We start from the raw sequence: 25,477 nt of genomic DNA, 5'->3' as shown, positions 1-25,477 counted from the left end.
CTTCTGGGCTGCAGAACCAAACCCCCCTCCATAAACACAGACCAAATACAAAATGATTAAGTATTCTTATTCTCAAATTACAACACTTGCAAGAAACAAACAGCAGTTTTCACAACAGAAGGAAAAAACAGAGCAGTTACATTTCCATTCGAAATAATGCTATTTCAACAGAAGTCTTCATTTATTTCCAAGAGTTCAAATTCTTATTACACGTTTGCCATTTAACTTTTTTTATTTGAACATGAAAGTTACAATTGGAGGGCTCAGATTTCCAGATTTGATTTTGCAGATTTCTCTGCAGTAGAGACCACCAGAAAAACATTCTACATGGTTAACAATATGACATTTCAATTACCAGAATTACAATTACCAATTTTTTGTTTTCCAACAGACCACATAAGAAGTACGCAAATGGGGCATTTCCTTTAACAGAAATATCAAACTTTGTGCTGCATTTCTTTAATTTCAATATGAACATTTCTACATAAGAGCAACATCATACATGACACTGATTTAGTAAACACGTGGTACTTTGGCTGGCCTAACTGATGTATTTTTCCTCCTCTGAGCCATTGTAATTAAATTTATATAACATGTTGCTAATATGCCCTACATCAGTATCACGCAGCAGACATATCTGTTGCAATGCCAGTGGGAAAGTGAATACTGTTTATTTTTACCCCACATTAGCCTTTTCATACATGCATAATTTTCTTCTACGTGTACCCCCAAGTACTATTTCATCTGCAAGAAAATAATCTGTACCCAAAAACTGGAGTTCTCAAGTAAGAAGTAGTACAGATGAAGACAACACACGACAAATCACAACCAACTATTAATTTCAAAGTAACACTGAATGTTTAAAATACACGTCAACTAATTAGCCATCAGTCATCTGAGATGGAAAGTATTCCCCCTCAATTCATTTTCAGTTTTGAGGTCAACTGAGAAACTGAGGGTTTAATTTAGCTACCCTGTTTGGTAGGACATTCATGCAGATGTTAACACCAGCTCAAGTAAAAAATATATATTTTAATCCATGTTACAGGCAGAAATATAACTGGCAGATTGGAAAGCTATTTTTCAACACACAAGCTAAGCAAAATCAAAGTGCCTCAAATTTTATCTAGTAAAATAGGCTAAGCAGCTCTGGTAAATATCCCCACAAATACAGTAACAGTGTTGTCTGTAAGAACTAGGAGTATTTATTTGAACATCTCTATCACTAGTTTCCACGAGAGAACTAATCACAATACCAATACTTTTTCACTTACTCTCTCCAAATGAATGAATTTAATTCTTCACCTTCCTGAACATAATTATCTCATACTCTGATATACAACTGTCATCCAATTACTTATTACCACAGTAACCTAACTGAAGACAATGTTCCATCCGTTCTGATAACCATGCACATCAAGGTAGCCAAATGAAGGTTCTGAGGTTAGAAGACAAAATCTGGTCACAGAACTTCGTATTTAAAGGAACAAAAACTGTAAATACATACTGTAAAAAAAAAATGATAATAATTAAAAAAAATAAAAATAAAAGACCTAGAACTTCTCAGAGCCCTAAAGGAATTTATTTCGTGCATTGATGTTAACAGCTATTTCATTTTCATTTGGTCCAGATGTCTCTGCTCATCATTAGCAGTTGCAGAAAGTTGTGCCCAAAAATGATGCAGCTACCCTAAGAAATCCTTTCACCTTTTATCCAACCTCACTGTAGTTCTTAAATTCATATTTCAGTAATTTAAAAAGCAGAATGAAGTACCTTACATAATATTTAAATTAAATAATACATATTTAATATCAGTAAGTCACTTTCTCTCACCCTTCATTTACTACGCGTATTGAATTACAAACTCTGCAGCACAAGAACAGTCTGCATAGGGTACTTAGCAGAACAGGATGTCCATGCATGTCTTCATTATAAACAATTGCATTAAGTTAGTCCAGAATTAAGTAGCAAATCCTGTTTATCTATATAAAGTTTAAAAACACTTTTAAGTTTGCCGTCAAATGGGAAAATCATGGGTGGAACAAAAAAATTGTACATTCATTACATACTCTTGAAATGTCAATTCTCATGAAGTTGGTTCATCATCTTCTTTCTGTTAACTGAAGTCAGCCAAAAAATGAACTCCCTTCTACTTCTGCTAACAGAAAGGTTCTTCACTGTATTTTTTCTAAGTCCGCTAACTTTGATCCCTCAATGTTAATTTCTCTGCTGGAGTGCCCATTATCTCTCCAAGCTTGACATAAACATCATGTTCTCCCTTTTTCATTCTATAGCCACAACACCTTTAAAGATTTCCTTAATTTGAAACAACACCTAGTCTAGCAGAATCCCCAATGGACAGAAGCTTCTCTATCAGAATAGTACACTGGTGAATGATTGAAGTTCGCTAGTCATGGATTCACTATGTACCAGTGCTCCAATTTAAGCACTGAATACCTTCTCTAAAAAAGATAACAGTTGTGCACGTGTTAGCTGCACAAGGCAAGCCAAGTTAAATGATTTGGTCAGCCAGTGAGGACAGGGCAAAGGCATGATGATAGCCTGATGTTTTGGCTGAAGATACTTTAACCCTGTGTGACTGTTTAACCTGTGTTACAGCCCAGTTTAAGCAGCGTTGTTTACACAATGCTCTCAAACAATCAGAAGCCCTACAAAGAGATATTAAATCTCGTTTTCTATAGAATAACTGATCAGAATGTGTTCAAGAATAAATTTAATGCAAAGTTTGAAAAGGGTACCTAAAGTAATAACCAAGTCAGAAGCTTTTTAAATACTGTCTTACTCTGAGGTATATGTCTATTACTGTAAAAGTTTTATGCATCACATTCTAAGATCTAGAGTCCTTGAATAAAACCTAACCGTATTTCCTAAGTCAAGCAAGCTCTACAAAAATTATAACAGATGATGTGTGGATGGTGTTCCAGTGTTACTGTTCAGCATAACACTTCATGCAAATATGCAAGAAAGTCTACATACTCAGGACTGTTTACAACTGAATAAATAGGGTAAATTAGCAAATACAGTATTTAAAATTATCTACAAAAAATGTGTTTTACCAGGTATCCACTGTTTGTATCAAGTTTTAAAGCTGAAAGCTGAGGGCAACAGCAAAGGATATGAAACAAAACAAAGAATTTAAACAGACATTTTTTAAATCCCCTTAGTATCAGTAACTATTAACTAAATTTAAAAAGCCTACAACTAGTTGGTGGCCTTGTCAGCAAAGATCTTTAAACAAAAGGCCACAAACACAAACAGCTTTACATATTACTTGACTTGTTTATTTTACACCATGAGGTGAAAGCAACACACTTCCTTTAGTAAAGTATACACAAATAGCCTCACTCAGAATACATGTTTAATGCACATTAAAAAATTATTCATTTTACAAATCGTTTTGCAATCCAAATATACAATAGCTTGGAAAACAATATTTTAGAAAACAAAAGCCAATGTAAAAAGACTGCTTGAAACAACTAAAGTGATAAAGATTTCTGTATGGCTCTGTCTTTACAGTTTTCTTACTGCATCATCAATATCAGAAATCTGTTCCTTCAGCTGGTTCCACTGCTCTGGATTTAAAGAAATACCTGAAATGCATTAAAAACAATATTTAGTACAAAAAAGAAAACCACAATTCAGTATGTTGCATTCTTACAATCAAGAGTGATTTCATACACAAAGCCTACATCACAACTCTTAATGCTCGAGCTACATCAAATTCAGTAACAGACTCAGATCCACGGTTAAACTATTCACTTGGAATACTCCAGTATAGAACTTGCCTATCTCTAGACAAGTTTACCTTACAAAGAAAACAGTCACAATATACATTCATTCATGTATGTTTTATACACACAGGAAGGCAAAGGAAGGGAAACAGAGCTCTGGCTCTGATAGGAGGCAGCACAAAAGACCCGCTTGAGAGGTAGGAAACCAACTAGTTTGCCTGCTGCTCAAAGTCAACCTCTGTGGATGGAACTTCATGTATTTACGACATGATTCCAGTTGGTTATTTTTTTCTCCTTTTTTCTTAAAGCACTGTGAAAGATTCTGATAAGTTGGCCAGACACTATTAGGATAAAAAAACATAACGTTGCCCCGATTTCTAACTGAGATTTCTTTTTTGACTTCAATTACAAAATTACAATTGTATCCCTTTTAGGTTAGCTACATGGAGCAGCCCTTAAGAGTATCACCAGAATATTAGGCTCAGATGCTATATCTGAATAGTAATTTTATCCTAATAAAATCCAGAGTTGTTCGGGACACCTACAAACATTTTCACCTATATTGCATAATTTTTATGAATTTGGCTGCCCATCAAGTATCACTGTGGTTTCCCACTCATGCTTCTGATTGATCTTCTTTTCACTTCTACCTCCAGACACAATTTAGTCCTTCAAGCTTGGAGTAATCAAATTTGCCATGTTGTAGTAACATGTTCAACAAAGACCTCCTTGTACAACCTGTTCACATAAACCCACTGCAGTTATTTAAGATATATTGAAAACAATTCTCAAGCTTTTTAAGTGTTTGTTCACTGTATTGCTCCTGGACACATCAGGAAAATACAGTAAACCTCATGCTAATTGTAAATTAAATGCCTTTAATCTTCAGAACAGAACAACTCACACTTACCTCTTTCACTGGTACAACATGAAAAATAATATGCTTCTAAATAAGCAACAAGCCATTAAATAAAGCACTACACTACTGTAATTGTTAGCCCATCCTTTTATCTCTCAGATGGTGAAAGTTCTGAAAATGGTCAATTAAAAGGATGCGATAAAAATTAGGCATTGCAGTGGCAACTAAAGATTTAAGGTTTATGCGCTATGCTGCAGATTAGACAGACACAGAAGAATGCTGTATGAAATGTTCCTATTATTTTAATCTGAAACTAAATAAAAATTGAAAAACATAATTGTTTTAAAGAACTTGATACCTCATTCCAACCAAAACTAAACCTTTTCAGTCGATTTAGAAATAAAAATCCTATTGGAATAAAGGTAAGAAACATGCAAAACTAATCTTTTTTAAAATAAAAAAAAATATCCCAAGAATATCATGCAGTAAACTATATAAACCTGACATAAAATTTTCCAGTAAATTGTAAGCAGTGTTTTAATACAAAACAATGTGAAGCAGAACAGTACCTTTTCTGCCAGGCTTCATTTCACCTTCTTGGTCCATCCAATATTCTCTAATATCAATTAAAACTTTCCCTTTGAAGTCACGAACGCTGACATACCTCATTTTGCCAATCTGTTAAAACACACATAAGACATTTTACATATTTTATATATTACCGTGTTCACTTTTCCAAACAGTATTAGTCTCAGACACATGACATGACCCACTGCAGCTTATTTTAGACACCAGAGAAACAACCAGATCAAAAGCTTAATCCAGAGTAGGCTAGTAGATAAGGATAACAAAAATGGAAGAAAGACTTAAAACCAGTTGAGCATTCAACACTTTTTTTTTGCAAATCTCACACTACTGAAGTAAAAATCCCTATATTCCTAGCAAGTGGCATTCTTAGCAAAGTATTTGGCTTTTCCTATTTGTTTGCTGTCTCTATCATAATAACCTTTGTTAGCAGCTGTTGTAAACACAGAGGAAAAGAGAGTACTCTAAAACGTAAATTTTAGTACCATCTCTTTTGACAAATAAAAAACAAGATTAGATACACACACCAGTTGCATACAATTTCTAGACAGGTCTTAGTGTTATTTGGTTGCTGTTTTTTTAATAAACACAACAAAACAGATGAAAATGAAAGGAAGGCACTAGCTGTCCCATGCTTGCTCCATGTCCTGCTGGTATATTTAATTGGAACAGTGGGTAAAAAACACAAAAAACTTTGAAAGTTCACCAACATGTACCACGGCATGAAACTGGTTTTGTTAATGTGACACTTCTGGAATTCCATCATTTCTGCACAGCAGCTTAATTGAATTATGAGGCCTTTAATTTTTACTTTTGAGAAGATGGGGAACAACGGGAGGAACAACAGCAATTTGAATCACACTTTGGATTGCATTCTGTATTTAGGTTTTCTAAAGGTTTTCTCACATTTAATGAAGCATTTGTTCACAACAAATCAAACTAGATTGGGAATTTGAAAATCAGAAATGAAGTAATCAAAACACACAAAGACAATTAGTTTAAGAAATGGTTAGCATTTTGTATGCATTTCCTGGATAGAGTTTACAAAGAAAGAACTCAGTCCTAAGAAAACAACTTTGTGTTCAATTTTAAGCTTCTCACTGCAAGACAGACATCAAGGCCCTGGAGTGTGTTCAGAGAAAGGCAACAAAGCTGTGAGGGGTTTGGAGCACAGGGCTTACAAGGAGTAGCTGAGGGAAATGGGATTGTTCAGTGTGCAGAAGAGGAGGCTTAGGGTTATCTTATCGCTCTCTGGAACTCCCTAAAAGGAGGATGCAGTGGGGGTGTGGGGGGGGGTCAGCTGCTTCTCCTGTGTAACTAGCAATAGCACTTGAGGGAATGGCCTCAGGTTGCACTAGGTGAGGTTCAAGTTGTTTGTTAGGAAGAACTTCTCTAGAAGAGGTCAGGCACTGGAATGGGCTGTCCAGGGAGGTGGTGGAGTCGCCATCCCCGCAGGTGTTCAAGAAACACTGAGATGCTGTACTGAGGAATGTGGTTTAGTGGAAGAATACTGGTGACCGGTAGACAGTTGGACTGGATGACCTTGACGATCTTTTCCAACTTTAGTGGTTCTCTGCTTGATTCCTTTCCAATAAAACTAATGTGCATCCTCCACTGACAACTAAACAGAGGATCACGTACATAAAACAGTATGCTTTAAGTTCAGTTAAAGCCACTTTCCTTCTTATGCAGACTATGTTGAATTAACTCCAAAATTAATTTTAAAGCATTCTTAGATACTTTAAACCTAAAACATGTTTTTCTTACGTTAGAGTATCCTTTTAAGTGAATGATAAATTTCAGTTCATTTTATTTTGTAATTGATTTATTAAATACTTCCACAGCACTTCAAACACAGCAGACAAAAATAAGGTATGATGTCAGATGAGCTGAGTTCTTTCAGACTTAACTTGGTATAGCCTGTAGGATTGGCCAAATCTGTCAGCACTGTTGGCAAAGAATATCATAAATAGCCTGTATAAAAAACATTTCATTGTTTTTCACTGAACCTCACCAATTTCAATTTAATACTTAAAGCAGCAGTACTCTGGAATATACATCAATTAACTATTAATTCATTACCAAATAATTCCAGATTTGCCTAAGAAATAAAATCTGATAAAACACATCAGATTAAAGATGCAAATACAGTAGAAAGACTTAGTGTCTGAATATTGAAAATGAGAGTACCTATATTAATTCAAATACAATAAGGTGAGGGGAGAAGAAAAACATAAAGCTGACATCACTTAGCCAGTAAGTCTAAATTAACTGGAAATTGTTCCATATGAAAATAACTGAATCATAGAATGGCCTGGGTTGAAAAGGACCATGATGATCATCTAGTTTCAAACCCCTTGCCACCTGCAGGGTTGACAACCACCAGACCATTTCAGCAAATGCTGAAATTAAGCTTCTGTCCAAACATCATCTGAATGTTCACATTAAATTTAACTGTTAAGCTGAATGTTATGAAAACAGTTGTCATTGCAAGAAGTTTTAATGCTATTTTCTGAAGTAGATCTTATGAGCAACTAAAATCACTAAAATTCTCAAAATATAGATTTAGCCAAGTAAATTGATTTTTTTTTTCCTCTTTTTCTTTTGAGTTCAAATATCTACTGTTCTGGCATTAAGTCATTTCTGAACAATTTCTTCATGTAGCAGATCATAGTACTAGAATAACTCCCCTGGGCTGAAGCACTTTGTTGTCACTACAATCACAGTGGTGTTCCAAAAGAGTATGATTTACAGCAGAGTAGTTAATGATGCTCAACTTTCATACACAAGTTCATGTGCTTTTTATAAAATACCACAGCTTTTTAGGCATACCACTCTACTAAATTAAGTACATCAGAAGATACTATTTCCAGGTTTTCATTTCTTAGAATACAATGCGTTGAACTGCATCTAGGTTCCTTTCACAGCTATGCAACTGACTTCCTGTATGAGTTTCAGCTTATATCTACATTTTCGTTCCAATTGCCAGTTTCCTTTAAGCACACACACTGAAAGTAGAAACTACAAAAAAGCAGCCTTCTTTCTACAGTATGGGGAGTGCAATAAGATAATATAAACACAGATATAAGATAATATGATATAAAAAGAATGCAGGGTCCTGTAAACAGCTGCGGTCTGCATCACAACAAATTGGTTTAGAACACTAATTCTGAAACTGATACTCGTGCAACATTATCTCACAATCAAACTCCCTTGCAGATCACTGCAAACATGTATTTATCTATTTTTAGGATCTTATGATAGGTAAAGACATTGCACTGTGAAACTGATGAACATATTTCTGACGAGTCAAAAAAGCATGTACAACTTAACTCTCAGAAAGGGGGGGGGGGTGAGTGGGGAGTTATTGGGGCGGGTATCTTTTCCAACAAAAAGAAGTAACACATTTTGTGAAATGTCCTGGCTCCATTCTGGACAGTCACTAATAGTGTGTCCTGACAGCATTAACAAACGTTACCCAAATTAGACATGGGCAGAAGACAGGACTTGTCAAACTACCCAGAGCACATATGAGCTGAAGCCATAGATCGGAATCTAATACAAGAACAATAAAACCTTCCACATAAATAATGCTTGACCTTAGGACTGCTAGTAACACATCATACTAGGAGTGAGTTAATTTTCTGCATCTCAGTTGTGCCCAAATCCCTTCGCCAAATTCCAAAGTATACAAAGCTACCTTTTAAGTCTAAAGAGCCCAAGACACATAAATAAATAAAATACACATGGGTACATACTAAAACAATTTCCTACTAACAATAATTCTATTATTTATGAGTTTCAGGTACTAACATTCACTTTAAATGAAAAAATTAAAATGTGGATCCTGCAAAAAATGATGTCATAAGGGATGAGCTCTACATTAAAAGGAAGCTGCAATTCTTTCAGAACACAGCCTGAGCATTTAGAACCTTAAGTCTCTGTGTTTCACATCATTTGTTGCCACTCCCACACAAAACACAGACATCACAAAACTGAGTATCTTATCAATAATTCACATCCTGATTTCAAACAGCTTAAGTCATATTTAGCTGAAGCCCTCCCTCCAATTATGCATAAGTAAGAACTGATTGCTAATAGTATCAGACCTGTATTACACAATCAGTTATGCAGGCCTTCTGTCTGGAACACACTTTTTTTTACTATATTATTTTGTACAGCAACAGCCCAACGTGATTTTTGTTGCCTTACCCAGAAATGGGATCATTCTATTAAACACACACACCACCCCCACCCAGACTCTTTCACAAGCTTAAGAGTCTCCCTAAGATTCTCCTCTATACCCTGCCTTTACCACTACAGCTAGTCACAGACATTTACTAACTCCAGGCTACATACATTCTTGCACAGCTTGCAGTACACATTCCTACTGCCCCAACTAACCCTAAAAGTTAGTCTACCACTCTCTAAGTTCACAAATACTTTGTGCTATGGAAAAAATCTACATTCACTCCATCTAAAACAAGAATATCAAAACTGCAAACCTTCTGGATGTTTACTGAGAAAAAACTGCATCAAAAACAAAGAAACAAGCAAAACTTACTCCAATGCACTGCCTTATAAAACAGAAGTCAAGGTGTCCTTGGCCTAGTTAAATAAGAATTCAGAGACCCTTTTGCATTCCAGGAACATTTCTTTCAAAAGCTCTGATTAAAAGCATTTATGCACAGACTGTCCTTATTTAATATCTGCAGTGCACTTATGATAAGTGCTGTATTTACAGACAAAATGACTACCCAGAGAGATATGATGTGCAAAATACATGAGGGCTGGATCAAGTGCCATAACTCAGTTTCTTCTATTTTACTAAAGCCTGATGATTGTTTTTGAGTCCCTCACCTGCATTGTATCATTCACTGTACATCCCCAAAGGACACTTCAGGAGACTAGGCACCACACAACCAAGATGTTCATGTCAACTTGAAATTTATACTGAACATGACGTAACAGGCTGCCTCAAAAGCACTCATTAATTTTTACCTGAAACATATTCTCGTCTCTGTTGCTGCTTTGCTTTGAAGAAGCGGCACCTTTTGAACTCTCACCCGTTTTTTGCTTCTTTACAGGCTTTTCTGGAGCTGCTTGCTTTTTCCGCTTTGCCTTGGAGCAAGAATAAAACAGATGCGTGAACCACAACTCATTCTTATAAGTTATAGAAAAATTATTAGAGGGCACAAACTACTACCATGCAACACACACTATCACTTCCCTTTTGTGAAGGCAGGACTGCAATACCATACAATTTCAAAATTATATCTCCAAATGAGCCTAATTCTCTTCATTGTGAAGCTTACCAGAATACTTCAGCTTTAAAAAATCATATTATTTCCATTTATTATTTTTAAGAGCCTGCTCTTTTTGCACAATGCTGTTGGTTCATTAGTTTTAATTAAGAAAATAAAATCTGGTGGAAGTTTCACATTCCTTTCCAGTGAAAGCAACAAAAATGCAAGACAGCTAACAACACTTCTGAAAAAAAGACAAAATAAGAGATGAGATAATGAAGGAAGGATCTGGGAGTCACCTCTATCAGGGAAGCACTTTTTCATTATTTTTCTTAATTAGAGTCCAATCTTTGTCCATAGCAAGATAAATTAAACATGTTTGTAAAACGTTCATATCACATTACTTGCAGATATTAAGTTCCTATTTTTACCAATATTTATACAGTAATCATATGCCCTTACAGCCCATCTTCATCCTCTACTTCAAAAAAGTGACACAGAGATACCAAAAATTATTCTCAACTGTTGGAATCATATTGTGGATAATTTATTTTAAAGAGGAATGACTGCAAAAGATGTAGGCAGTTGTGACAAGAAAACCCACCAAAGCAGACTGCTCAAGTGGATCTTCTTAGAAATACATACCTGACCATGTTCTCTATTAAGATTTGACAGAATGTCCAATTTGTTTAGGGCAACTAAGTCACAGTTGAATCAACGCAGTAGAGCAGACTGCGTTTTTGAAAGTACCAAATATAAGTCTGCATTAACACTAGTATACTAGCAGAAACTTACAAACTAAATAATTACTAAAAATAGCTGGGAACACCCAATTTACACATTTAGAAATAGCTAACATGTTAAAATTAATCAGCTGAAAGACATTCGACTCAGCTGAGCATTTCAGTGAGAAACAGACAGAGTAAACAGATCACACTAAAAGTCAGAATCTGAAACAGAAGAAAAAATATATAAACAAAATAAGCAAGAGGCATAAGGATGAACAGGCAGGTGGAGGTTTTCCCTTAGAACTAGCAAGTTGTCCAGACAAAACAAAGGGGGAGCCTGGGGTAGTCTTAAAATTAATCCAAATTCTTGCCACAAGGGGCAGCAGATACCAAAATCTTGACACAAAGCAAGAAAGAATTCCAGGAAGATTGAGGCTAGAAATAATATATGGGGAAAAAAAAATAAATAAAGCAAAATACAACCTAAGAAAAAAGTTCACTGGAAAGCTAAAAGTATATTTTTTTTACACAAACCCTAATACTAATTTTTCCAAGTGTCTGATAAATGAAATGCAATGGCAGGCATTTGATACACAAATGTTAATACAACAACATTTAACCACACATAATTTTCACCTTTTTGTCAACTTCACTATCTGAATCGCTTGCAGATGAGCTTGAAGACACGAGTTCCTTTGATTTAGGCATTCTAGGATGAGAAAGATAATATGAGAACACTGTGCAAGAAATTAATCACGTTACATCTAGAAGGCAATCTTGATACTGTTTATTCTCCCAAAGGCTTTCCTGCTTTGGGAAAGCTTTTCACACAAGCTTTAAGGCACATTAAGGATGCAATCTTATATACAATTTCTTTTCATAGCTTTTCCCTTTTTTGCTGCAACTGCCTTAAGTGTGGCATTTCAGTTTCCAAACAGTTCAGAAAGGGACAATTTTTCTGCTAGTTCCATTAAGGAAATAAGTACATGACTATCCTCAGCTTGAATTCCCAATATTACATTAATTTAATCTACAAAGGCCACAGCATTATCCATATTCTTACACAGGCATTTTGCCTAGTTGAATTTGCAAGCAAAATCTATATAATAATCTAATAAGAAGCTAAGCTACCCCATCAATAATACAATATCTGAAAAAACATCTTAGTTACAATGAATTACAGTACTGTAATTATTTCAACTGCAGCCTTAACAGATCAGTCACTAGAGTCTATTCATTTGCCAGACAAGTGGACATTCAACTTTCCTTGAATGCATGCTGCCAGATGTACTTCTGCATCTCTCCACTATGCAAACATGTGGTTAGATATAGCAGCAGAACATCTAGCCTGCTACTAGAAACTCTTTGTGATAAATAAATAGCCCATTTGTTCTTCCCTAATTACAAGCATGACAGAGAAAACAATGATAAGACTAAGAAAAGCATGTCTCATCCGAGGAAAAGGAACGGTATCTTTTTTAAGTCGGTGGTGAATTTACAGAGCATGAGTGGTGAATTTACAGAGTATGAGTTTGAATAATGCTAGAAGCGCGATGTAGTTGAAAAGTGGGACAAGTTCTGTCGTCACAGCTCAGAGTACAATGCTGGAAACTGCAGCACTGAAAATGAAACAGGGTATGGGGAAGCACACAGCAGGACGGCGGCAGAATGGATCTAGAAGGGGACAAGCACAGCAAGGACGTGAAGATGGGGTGCAGAATAAGGTTGATAAGAGGGGACCGGGGGGGCACAAGCCCTTAAGTCTGCCTCAGGATGGCGGCATGGGGGGAAGGCGGGGGAGGAAACTGCCAAAGGGAGAAAGTGTGAGCGGAATGATCTGCTGGGGAGAGGCAGGCAGGCAGCGTGAGGAGATGCCGAAGCACCGGGGGGGAGTGAGGGCGGAGTGAGACGGGCCACGCGAAGACGAGGCAAGGAAGAGGAGAAAGACAGGCCGGGAACAGCCGTAGGCGGATCCAAGCCGCCATTTTCCTCCCCTCCTTTCCACAGCTCCCGCTGCCCCCCGGGAAACAGGGGCGGGGGTCCGCGCAGGGCCCAGAACGTGGCACCGGGTCCCGCGTGTAGCGCCGCAGCGAAGGGCCGTGTCTCAGCGCTGCAGGGAGGCAGGAAAAGCCGAACAAAGAGGGAGAAAGAGGGGGAAAAAAAAGGGTCTGGGGTCGTCTGCTTTAAGGGTCTGAAGCAGAGCCGGGCGGTTCCCTGACGCCATTTTCTCCTTCCCTCCCTCAAATCCTCTTCGCCCCCCAACATGGCAGCGGCTGCTCCCCGCCCCAGGCCCACCGCACAGCGGGGCATCCCCCCCGCGGGGCACAGCGGACACTCAAGGAAAGGAGGAAAGCCGGCACAGCACGGCTTATCCCCGACACCGGCCGGGACATGCCGAACCCCAGCGGGCGGCCTCGGGATGACGGAGGGGCCGAGGGGAATGGCGGGGGTACGGGGGGGACCCCGAGACTCACGTCGTGCTCCGCTCGCTGCCCCGCTGCACCACGAGACCAGCGGAAGTGACGCAGCGCCGAGCCCCCGCCCCCGCGCCGTGCCACGTGACGGGGAGGAGTGCTTAAAGGGCGCGCGGCCCTTTGTTGCTCAGTCCCGCTTCCCTGCAATGGAGGTGCGGGATGGGAAGCGGTACTTACAGTGAGCTGCGGGACACAGAGAGCACAGGATGGCAACCAGCGCCAGAACGGGCCCCCAGCTACGTGAACAGCCGCTCTCAGTTCCTCGAGCTCGGGGGTGGAGGAGGAAGCGCAGCGGGGGCACGGCCGCTGCTTTGCATGCCGAGACCGCAGGCCCGGAGACACCTGAGGCCGCTTCCTCCTTCCTTCCCCCCTTTCTCCTTGCCCGCTTCCTCATTACCCGCTTTGCTGCCTCTCCAGGGACAGGGAGCGAAGTGGAAATGTGGCTGATGAGAAGTCCGCCTGGCTTCCACGTGGTGAAATAAATCAAGCAAATGAAACGTGACTTTAAACATCCCTGACAGGGCAGCTGTTGCTCCCTAACAGGGAGTTATTCTGGTACTATAATCTGCAGATAACACAGCTAACAGAGCCAGCTCCCAGAGCTGTTGCAGGTTCACCCCAGAGCATGCTGCACCCGGAGTTTGGTGCTGATGGCAGCTGCGAGGTGATTTGGATACGAGGAGGCTCGGTGTCTCCAAAGTGCTCCTTAGAAAAGCCAAAACAGCACTAGTTTTGGAGGAAGGGAGTGAGGAGAAGGTGACAAGGGAAAGAAGGCTCCTGCTGGCCTTGCAGCTGTGCCACAGCTGTCACAGAATCACAGAATGACCCGGGTTGGAAGGGACCTCAAGGATCATGTAGTTCCAACCCCCCTGCCTGGCAGGGCCACCAAACATACACCTTTACTAGATGTCCAACCTCTTGGCTTGCATAGACAATATTGAGTGAAGAGGGATTGTCCTGAACCACACATAAAATATAGTTTACATATAGAAGTAACAAAACTTTTATATATTTTTTTCTAATTAAAACATAACAAGGGCAACAAAACCACGTTCAGGAATATGTGACCTCATTTATGCACAACTGATACAACAGCGTGCTTTGATGGCCATGGTTGCCATTCTCAGTGAGCTCTCAAGGAGGTTGTCATGAAGTTTTACTCTTCCTGGGCTTTATCCTTGAGATAGTTGTTCACAAATATACAGGCTCCCAATAGCTGATGATGTGAATAAGGGGCGATGCAGAAGCAAGGTCTATTTTTCTCTGTTAAGAGAGGCCATAGAAGTCTGCTGAGGTAACACAAATGGTTTTGAGTAGAATGTCTGATTGTCACTCTGTATTTCTTTGTGCCAAGGTGAGGACACAGCAGATACTGCAGTTACCCTAACAAGAATTACAGTTAAAAATCCCCACACTGCACACCCTGTGTTCCATTTGCCAGTAGTAGATGTTACCACATTCAGAAGTTACATTGGTTCGTTATTTTATAGCAATTTTACATTTGCTGCCCCTTTCCCAACTATGAATTGGAGGTGAGCTGAGAAAGTTTTCAAATTCTGTCTTATTTCGGAATATATACTTTTTTTTTCTTGCATTTTTATTTCATCTGTGTTTTAGATTTTATCACAAAATATCTAACTTACGTTACTTCCATGAAGAAAAAAAGCGGCTGCTAAATGTGTATTATGGTAAATTTACAAGTTCTGAGGAAAAGTGAATAAATGTAGGTGAAATACACATTTAATTAATAATTAAAATCATAAAACTTGCAAATTTCTTTCATAACAAAAAACATGCATCTTCACAGGTACACACACGCATAGGTAGGCTGAAATATTGGCAATCACCATATTTTACACACAATTACATATAGAGAGATGTATGGTCAATAAGTAGACAATAATAGAGAAGTTAGACTGGTAAGACAATCAAACTGGAAGAGATTATCAGAGATAAATGAGAAGTGCTCACCAGTGTGTAGGCTTGCAAGAAACTCCATGAGGAGAGATCCTTTCTTGGTTGCAGTCAGCACTTAGATGAGGTCTAGGAGGGCTGTATCCAGGCTCCACCTCTTCCGGACACACAGATGAATTGCCTTCACCTGTGCTCCCGCAGCTGACTCAGTGCTCACCTCAGGTGATCAATCAGAGGTTCAGGCTGTGATTCAACAGTTCCCATACACTCCACCCCTTCATGGTGTGAACCAATGATTGAGTTAACTAAAGGGTGAGTCTTTCCTAATACAGAAATCCGACACATTGTGACACTTACACAATGTCCTGTCCTGATATGTGTTGACACAATTTAAGACAAGTGATGAATGGTGGAAGTTCATGTTCTTCCATGGGCCAGTGCTTGATGATGTTACTGGAGGCATGTAGTTGTGAGGTGCAGGTCCATCCTATGCTCCATCAGTCCCATGCAGACCATCACCAGATGCTGCACATGATCTGACAGCAGCACTGGAATGCTTTGAGGACATTTTGTTTCTTCCGGTGGTCCCAGAGGCTCAATGACTCACGGGGAGTAATGCAAATGATTCAAAGGTACCAGGAAGGCCTACCCTCCAGGGCAAGATACACGCTGTATTTCTATCTTGGGTCAACACTTCAGCTTGTACTGGGGCATGCCCCAGCTGCCTGTACCACACCTTCTGGCCAGATGTCTGCAGCTGCATAACTATATCAGGCACCAAAGGGGGTGTCCTGATCTGCCATAGGGACATGATGGGGGTCCCTTTAGCAATGAAGACTGGAGTGTTGACCACAATATCAGTAGGCCATGTACCTATTACCAGAGGGACTAGAAAGCCCAAGGTGCAAGTAGGCCACAACATTTAGGCCCTACCTGCACCTTCCAATTACATTTTGTCCTATGGGTACCCAGATCTAAATTCTGAGGGGTGCAGAGAAGAAGAGAGGGGCCTGTGCCCCCCTATCATGGACTTATATCTAGAGATAACCCCGTGACAGCCTGGTTTGTTTTTGGTAACTGGTAGGCCTGCAGTAGCCCACTTGATATATTACTGGAGGCATGTAGTCGTGAGGTGCACATCCACTCTGTTTCATCAGTCTCATGTAGATCATCGCCGGGTGTCACACATGACACATGCAACTCATGGATCTTGATTCCACTGAGTGTTCATGGCAGGCCTGAGTTGTGGAGCACTGCACACTTCACTCTGCAATGCTCTGTTGTCACCAATGCAGCCCCTGCTCAAGCTAAGCACAACTGATTCCAGGAAAATGTTGCTAAAAATCTCACAATAATGTTAAAAGTTTTATGTTGAAAGCTCTGGGATGCATTACTGTCTGTCCTGGGCCACACACATCCTGTGAGCTATAGATACGCATGATGTGTGCTGTTGGAGCATGAATGTATTTCCCAGGTAAAGCCAATGTGGGTTCAGAGGTTGTATGTAGGTGAGCATCCTCTGTGGTTTCAAGAGCAGTTACCTCTTAATAAAATCTTAAATCAAAAGTGTTGGGTTCTATAAATTCCAAAGACTTCTGTTCATCAGACAGGGTCTATAGGATGTTCCAACTGAGGATAATGTCCAAAGTCCTAAACAATCCTTCTAAATACTCAAGAAAAAGTAGGTTGGGGGATGAGGCTGCTGAAAGAGGCTCATGGGGCATGCATAGTTTTCACTCTGAATTAGCATAAATAGGGTCTCAATAAGGCTTTTGACTTTATTAACAGAAAAGCAGGAAGTTAATAGCAAAAATTAGAGGTATGCTCTTGTAACTAATTCTTGTAAATTCTCTGTTTCATAATGCTATTGTATATCTTGGAAAATAAAAAGAAAAAATATGCAGTTCTCCATACAGGCCTTTGGTATATAAAATGTGTGTTCAAACACAAGTGAAGCACATTTATTTCATATGCATGTAAACAGTGCAAATATCTAAACTGTCAAGCCATTTAATCTTGGAAGATGAACAGATGATCATTTAATAGTTAATAGTAACAGTAAAGAAATTCAACATGAGATGGACTCTGTATTTGTAATATTTATGTAAAAAAAGTATTCTCTGACTATGACATAGTCTCAAGGCCTGTACCAACTTTCATATTAGAGTAGAAATAGCAGTTCAGGTCTTTGTAATTCCTATCTGCATTGTGTTCTTATACACAATCAGCACCTGGAACACAAAGAATGCAGAGGTTTTAGGAGCATCACATTCAAATTAACAATTTCTTATGCATTTTTAATCAACTCCCTCAGCACTGACATACATCAAAATGACTTAACAGGAAGAGATTTTTTTTCACCTGGATCTGAATGAGTTAACATCTCCCACCTCTTTCGTTTCCTCTGAAGTTAGGACCAAATTTATTTCTATAGCTGAATTCTCAAACAATAGCTTAGTGATGAGGATGGAGTGTTTGCTGTAACTAGAGATTTCATGTTATGCTCTTCTGTAATTACAAGTTTGTTTGAGAATTACCCTGGTGTTAAGTTCAGTGGCCATTTGCACTTTTTAGTAAATTACCCTTTCTATATTTCATCAGTGAAAAATCCTAAGTTTTCCAAGGTAAATTCCTCCTATTACCTTCAAAGTGAGTCATCTATCCACCCAATGGGTATAGTTCCCTTTCAGTGCTTTTATCTTTTTTTTTTTTTTTAAATCTCCTTGTTCCTTCATCAGACACTTTTCTTTGGTAGCTGCCTTAAAAGGGCTTAAATTCTTCTAGTGACTGTCCGATTGCTTCATTTCATATCACACATTTCTTTGGCTGAAAAGAATGTTGTAAGCATTAGCTTTTTCTTCAGATAGGATTTTTAGAATGCAGATTTGAAAAAAGAATGCTGAAAAATAGAAGGTTATACTTCTGATCTCATGTCAATTAACTGTGATTGTTCACTCCACTAGTTACAAATAATAGAGTTGGTAAGAAACAAGTTTTGGGGAGGCAGTATGACATACAGCTCATTTAGTATTAAGTACTAAATAGTATAAAAAATAGGTGGAAAAAAAAATGGATGGGGATGGTTAGTTTAAAGCACAGACATGTTTTTTTAAATGTCAGGAAAGAGAAAGTGAAGGGATTTATTAGGCAATTTGTTATTTTTGCACCTGTACTGTAAATAGCTCATTTCCTATGTAGGCTCAGTGTGCATTAACATTTGAACGACTTTGTATTATGACTCACTGTTAAAACTTACTTTCTACTGGAAATTGGTATTATAAACACCACTGACTTTCATGCATTATTTAAGAAATCTATTTTACTGCCATGTATGTTAATCTTGCCACTGTTCAGCTTCTAAACCCTGTCATTAATAGATTTTTTTAAATTTTACTTTAATCGTTTAACAAAATTGGTGGAAACATTTGCTATTTGTCTGCACCGCTTAAAAAGCATATTTTCATTTTAAAAGTAACTAGTTGAGATGATGAAATGTCTTACCTCTGTGTAGCTATCCTAAATAATTCCCAGGTGAGAATGGGACTCCTTATGCCAATACCAAAAACTCCTTAGATTTTGGGCATTTACAGCGCGTTCTCTAGATACCAGATAATCTTTTCAAGAAATGAAAGTGCAGCTTTTGTTATCATGTTCCTTAAACGCTGTACAGAAAAGCTTTTATCCTCTGTTACATCTGCCCCGCCCTCTGGCGGTCACACTACCAGCTAAAGGTCTCGGTTTTGAATGAACTGGAAGGCTGCCACTGAGAAATCTTACCTCAATCTACTACCACCACAACCACCACCAAACATATATCCTCTGTTTTCTTTTATTTTGTTTAAGAGAAGATACAGAAGATATAGAGCTTTTTCTTTCTTTCAGTCCGGTGGTGGAAGCATCTTAAAGCAGGATTCATGACACTGGTTGTTCAATATATATACATATATATGTACATATATATTATATATATTATATATAATGTTTTACTAGAGCTTATTACCCTTTCTTCTTCTGCCACATGATTTGCGTTTTATCACTCCATTTATTTTTCTTCCAGCTGAGAATGCAGAAATAGGTAGGGTTCAGAATGCCCTAAAGGAGGCATTCTAAATGTATTACTGTTTCATCTTGCTGCAAATGTGATATACATCACAGACAGATGCAATCTTGTTTTATAACTCACTGAGGTTTTTTAAGTGCAGGCTATGAATCTGATCCTGTGAGCCAGTAGTAACATAAATAGATGTTATGTAATGGCTCACAAAGTCACCAAGAAGCATCAGGTTCTTATTAGGAAACTGCTTAGAGAAAAACTTCCGCAATAACACTGTTTTTTTCTGTGTGTGTGTGTGTGTGTTTTCAAGAATACAGAAAATCTTGAATGTTTTTTTTCTGTTGCTCCAAGTGTCACTTCTCATGAAGTGTTATATTATATTATAATCTTTTAAAAGTGATATATGCACTAAAGATTCAATGAGTAAAATTGGTCTGAAAATCTGTCACTTCTGGTGAAATTGCAACTGAATCCAGCTGCCAAATGAAATTTGATGCACAACATACAGATGGCTTAAGAAAAAAAGATGGAATATTTGAATTAGAGTCTTACAAATAACTTAGACAAAAGAAGCTATGAAACCTGAAATAGAAATCTGCATTATGGATAAATACACTGTGCTGCTCCTCAGCTCTTGAAACTGAATGTTTGTAAGAGATTAAATATTCCAAATTAATTTCATCAGATGAGGGAGGGAGGGAGGTGAGGGAGGGGAGGGAGGCGAGGGAGGGAGGGAGGGAGGGCGAGGGGAGGGAGGAGGCGAGGATGGGATGGGAGGAAGGCAAGGAAGGAAGGAAGGAAGGAAGGAAGGAAGGAAGGAAGCGAAGGAAGGAAGGAAGGAAGGAAGGAAGAAGCGAAGGAAGAAGGTATGAGCGCAACGCATGGGAGGAGGAAGGGGCAAGGAAGTGTAAGCGAAGGCAGGATAGGAAGGAAGGAAGGAAGGAAGGAAAGGAAGGAAGGAAGGAAGGAACGGACCAGGAATGGAAGGGAAGGAAGGGAACGATAGGGAAGGAAGGAAGGGAAGGAAGGAAGAAGGAAGGATAGGGAAGGAAGCGAAGGGTAAAGGAACGGGAACGGCAGGCCCCGGAAGGAAGGAAGGAAGGAAGGAAAGGAAGGAAGGAAGGAAGGAAGGAAGGACGGAAAGGCAGGCAAGGGCAAGGAAGGAACTAGAAGGACAGGAGAGGAGAGGGAAGGGAAGGATACAATTTGTTAAATGGCAACGTGCAAATGTACTAAGTGTGCATATAAACATTTATAGTTTTAATTAATTGTGTCTTGAATACTGAGTTTTTTTCTGAAAGGTTTGTAGCTGACAAAACTTGAAAAGCAGTGGAACAAGACAATTGTTTTTCTTTTTGTCTAAGTAACACAAAATGGTGGCCCAATTATGAACATTTTTTTAATACAATAAATATATCTCAGTTCTGAGTCCTAAGCCTGTTCAGAATCTAATTCTAGAATTCATGTCCTGTAAGGTCTTCTATGAACAGCTGTATGGAGACCTCTCCTGAAGTACACTTGTGCTTATGTTCAGGATTAGGTTTTATTTTTCTAACTGTAATTACGTGTGTGAGGCCCGCAGTGTTATAAGCACAAAGGGCGAATAATGAAGGCAGGAACGCGGCGGTGGAGGCCTCGGCCTCAAGATGGAGGACTACGGCTCCCAGGAGGCATTGCACATCCCGCGCGTGCGCACTCGCACCGCATCATGGCGGCAGCTCTAGCACTCTGCGGCTGGCAGAGGGAGGAGGCGTGAGCGCGGTGCGGGACTACAACTCCCAGCGGCACCGCGCACATCTCGCGCCGTGCGCCACGGCGCCGGCTCGCGCCCGCAACTCCGCCGTTGTCGCCGTAGGTGGGTGGGAGGGGGGGGAAGGGAGAGAGCGCGGCGGTTGAGGAGGAGGAGGAGGAGGAGGTGGTGGGAGGGGGGGGGTGAGAGTTGAGAGTTCAGCCGCCGCCGTCGCTGCCGCCAGCTCGGACTCATGATTCCCATATGCCCGGTAGTTTCGTTCACCTATGGTGAGTAACTGCGCTCCGGGCGGGCAGGGGGCGGCTGTGGGGCGGTGGGTTGTTGTGGGGGGGAGGAGGGCTGGGAGCTGTGGGGGATGGCGGTCTGGAGGCGCCCGTCTGACCTGGCGCTGTCTGTGTGTCCCCTGTCTGTGTGTCCGCGTCCCCTTCTTTCCAACCCCCGCCTCCCTCCCTCCCTCCTCCTGCCGGGCCTCCTGTCATGGCCCCGACCGCCGCCTCCTCTTCGTTACCGCCGCCGCAGTGCCCAGCCGGCTGGGAGAAGATGCCAAAATGGCCACCGGCAACTACTTTGGATTCACCCATAGCGGTGCTGCTGCTCAATATAGGTAACCGCCGCGACCCCGCCCCGCTCCGCCCGGGCCCGCAGCCCGAGTTCTGGACCTCCCCGCCCCCTGGGGCTGCGTGCCCGGCTCCTCACCTGCCCCCACACCCACCCGGGACCCGAGTGTGGACACGGGAGGTCGGGCTGGGCCCCGAGGGCGGGGGGAGCAGCATCACGTCCCGGGGCCTTCAATTAAAATGGCCACTTTAAGCCGGCACCGGCGTGTTGCGCCTGCAGCCCGGGCCCTTCTCTTCCTTCAGCCCCACGGAGGGTAGGGCTCGAGCCCCAGGTCTTTCCCCACCAGCTCTGTCAGCGTGGGAGGCTGCAGTCCTCGTTAATGTAGGTTAAAATTACGCCAGCCCAACCTGTGGGAGAGTGGGTGGATGAGGGAGTAGCTGGAACGACAGAAAATACGGAGGGGGTGGGGGTGGGGTCTCATTTTCCTATAGTATTCTGTTATAAAGAACGTTCTGTCTAAAAAAATGGAGAAGGTACCTTCAGGGCTTATCATCTTTCAAAAAGATTACCTTTCTTGGCTTTATCTAAGACCAGGAGAGGTTTTACAGTGGAGCTCAGGGACTTGAAACTGTACCTCTTGTTCAGAGGCACTCCCATAAACGTTGGTATTTTTGTTCATCAGAGATTACGTATCAGAGTGTAAAAAACAAAGTAGTAATCGGTAGCATCTATCATCTCTATTTCTGATATCAGCTTATTTGATTTGAGGGGGGAAGGAAAAGCGGATATAAGCGGAAGCATTTATGTTTTTGACTTGTATTGAAGTAGCAACCTAAAGCCTGTGTTTAAATCCATGTTAGCTGTTTCATAAATGAAGACTTGCCTTGACTCTTAAGTCTTGGTTAATGAAGGGAAATAAAAAATAAAAATTAAAAAAAAAAAAAAAGCTTTTAAAATAGAATGGTATGCTGCAATGTAAGTTATTAGCTGTTTCATAAATGAAGACTTGCCTTGACTCTTAAGTCTTGGTTAATGAAGGGAAATAAAAAATAAAAATTAAAAAAAAAAAAAAAAAAACTCTCAAAAAACATAAGAATTAAGCAAATGCATGAGAAGTTACTAGAAACAAATGCAAGTACGTGTTGCTGGTAAGAAGCTGATGAGCTTTCAGGAGAGTAGAGTTTTATGGAGGTCTTGCAGTGACTCTTAAGGCCATACAGCTATTCTTTCCTGGAAGCAGACATAGCATACTTTCATTTTTATTTACTTACAATATTGAATATTTAAAGGAAGGGGATTAAATTCAGCGTATCTTCTTGTTCTTCTAAGATGGGGTGCTTGCAATGTGTTTATGTGCTACTTGACAGTTATAGTGAAACTTGAAACTGAGTCCACATGAAATGTGAAGGGGTTTTTAAATAGCATAGAGGATCTTTTTGGATAAGAAAACAAATGGTCTGTAAGTGAACAATGAACTCTGAGATCCATACCATCTTGAAAGTTAAGGGAGACAGCGGTCAGTGTTAGGGCAGTCCCTTCATAAGGATTTAATATTTTGAGCAGAAAACACAGGAGGTGCTTAAAAGATCTGCAAGGGGAATTAATTATCACAAAGCAGATCATTAATAGCTGGTTTACTGAGTGCTACAAAATGTAGATTCCTTTCTAGTGTATTGCAGCGGAAGATGGTGGTGGTAGGGAAAGGTAATTGGAAGACTTAATACTGCAGCAAGCTCTCTAAGATGTCTTTTGTTGTTCACAAACCCTGGTTTTCATAAAGAATGCTTGAAATCTTACCTCACTTTATATTTAATCAAAGGCAGCAAAAGAGCTAACTGCTCTTTAAACCTATAAATAATGGATTAGAAGCATTCCTGTTCCTTTCAATATTGTAACTGCATAAAATTTCCTGCTGCTCACTTCATTCAGAATTGTGTGAACTAGCCAGTAATAATATCATGACTTAATGAGAGAATAATTAAAGTATGCAAATACTGATCCCGGAAATTAATCTGAGTATTACAGTTTATACTTTCTGCTGTATTAGGCTCTAAAGTTACAAACCTGTGTGCAGTGCAAAATTCATCTGCTACTTATTTCAACAGCAGTATTCCATTTATTTACAGGTTTGAAATAAATGTGTAATTTGGCTACACCAGACCTCTTTTGTGTGAATATGTGCACACTGTAGTTCATTTGAGCCACTGAGTCTATTCAGTTTGAGATGAAGGTCTTAATACTGACTTGCATTCCACACGTAAGAAATATTCAGTGTGTTGTTGTGCTTTCATTTTGAAGTCGGCTGATTGATGGGATATTGATGGGAAGATCAGGGCATTGAGAATTTAGGTAGAGAAGTGGGCTTTTCTTTCCTTGCAATTGCAGTGGCCCTATCTAATGAGTTTTGTGTTCACATTTTTGGTTTCTGTTAAGAAAAGTAACTCTTCAAGTTTCATTTAGTGATGTCCCTGCACTAAAGAGACAGGTCCTAGGGTAGGAAATCCTTGGGTAATTAGGAGTGATTTATTTACATTAAGTTGCCCGCAAGTGTTATCAATTCAGTATAGTTAGCCATAATGCTAAGATTGCAATGCTGTGCTACTTGTATCTGCTACAGTTTCTGAGGAAATAAATAGGAAGTATTCCATTTGGAACAATTTATGTAATTTTGTCTCATGATGAATGTACGTACATCACAGAGTAAAAACTCCCAACTCTGCTTTCTGTGACTCTGCTTTGAGTTGTGTCACATCTTGAAAAGAATGTGTTTTTTATTTATTTATTTATTTATTTTAAGTAAAAGTGACTTCTTGGTATGATCAACCTGCATGGTTACTGTTACTCCTTTGCTCAGTCTATGCCAGTCTTAAGTGCCATTCTAAAGATGTTGTTTTAGCTTATGAAATATGCATGATAAACCTCTAATAAGGTACTGGTGCTTATGCAGACCCGTGACATGCTGCTCTCAGATGAGATATGCCAACAACAGGAAGGCACTAAAGAAGCTCTGGGTTTGGTAGTGCAGGCCATATAATGGTAGTGACAGGGAGTCTGAGGTGCTGGTAGATGGGGGTGGGCAAGGTGCCTCTGTAATCAGAGGAGCCTTTGTTGTTTCTGAAAGGGAAGTCTGCCAACTTGTTTAAATTTGCATCAGGATCGTGTGTGTAAGAACCAAACTCTTGGGGAAAGCTTTCTGTTATTGGTATGGTTAAGTCCTTTTTAGTTGTAGCCTCAGAATGGTTTGATGGTTTAGGCTTAACTCTGGAATGTTACATGATAAGTGAAATTTTGTCTGCTGGTTAAATACAAGAATAGTGTGGTTACATTGTTGGTACTTAAAAAGAACAAAGCAGTGGCTGAAGTCAGGAAATAAAGGATGTCTGAAGAATGGAATACAGTTTTCCATGCTGTTGAAGTTTCTTTCCCCTAAAACACTACTTGCCTGTTTTAGCCTTTTTTTTTTAATGACAGGGAAGATGTTAGTCATTACTAGTTTTTCAGGCAGATGTTGTATCTCGTTCTTTCTGTTTTGTACTATCATGGTGAATATGGCTTTA

The 25,477-nt window shown here is 39.8% G+C and overlaps 2 protein-coding genes and 1 long non-coding RNA gene across 6 annotated transcripts in view; 1 reads left to right on the top strand and 2 right to left on the bottom strand.

The window, feature by feature from the left end:
- Positions 1-157: 157 nt before the first annotated feature.
- On the bottom strand, positions 158-13,741 carry SUB1 (SUB1 regulator of transcription). Its single transcript, XM_015848395.2, has 5 exons — positions 13,645-13,741; positions 11,807-11,879; positions 10,198-10,317; positions 5,181-5,289; positions 158-3,611 (listed from the first exon to the last, which is right to left on the bottom strand). Exons 2-5 carry the CDS (start codon positions 11,876-11,878, stop codon positions 3,532-3,534), a joined length of 381 nt encoding a protein of 126 aa, XP_015703881.1. The 5' UTR covers position 11,879; positions 13,645-13,741; the 3' UTR covers positions 158-3,531.
- An 890-nt stretch (positions 13,742-14,631) lies between these two features.
- On the bottom strand, positions 14,632-19,296 carry LOC107305762. Its single transcript, XR_001551887.2, has 2 exons — positions 19,060-19,296; positions 14,632-18,384 (listed from the first exon to the last, which is right to left on the bottom strand). It is a non-coding gene; the product is annotated as an uncharacterized LOC107305762 (long non-coding RNA).
- A 2,199-nt stretch (positions 19,297-21,495) lies between these two features.
- ZFR (zinc finger RNA binding protein) overlaps positions 21,496-25,477 on the top strand; it is a 35,329-nt gene continuing 31,347 nt past the window's right edge. For 3 of the 4 annotated variants that reach the window (XM_015848315.1, XM_015848314.1, XM_015848318.1), the window contains exons 1-2: positions 21,496-21,631; positions 21,882-21,966. In XM_015848315.1, coding sequence (XP_015703801.1) covers positions 21,595-21,631; positions 21,882-21,966 — 122 coding nt within the window. In that variant the 5' untranslated portion in view covers positions 21,496-21,594. The remainder of the gene's footprint in view (positions 21,632-21,881; positions 21,967-25,477) is intronic. The other variant, XM_015848316.2, reaches the window with a different exon arrangement.

Source organism: Coturnix japonica, chromosome Z, assembly GCF_001577835.2.
Source record: "Coturnix japonica isolate 7356 chromosome Z, Coturnix japonica 2.1, whole genome shotgun sequence".
In the NCBI taxonomy this organism is placed as follows: domain Eukaryota; kingdom Metazoa; phylum Chordata; class Aves; order Galliformes; family Phasianidae; genus Coturnix; species Coturnix japonica.
Note: the sequence above shows the minus strand (reverse complement) of the source record. Positions and strands in the feature narration are given on the sequence as shown.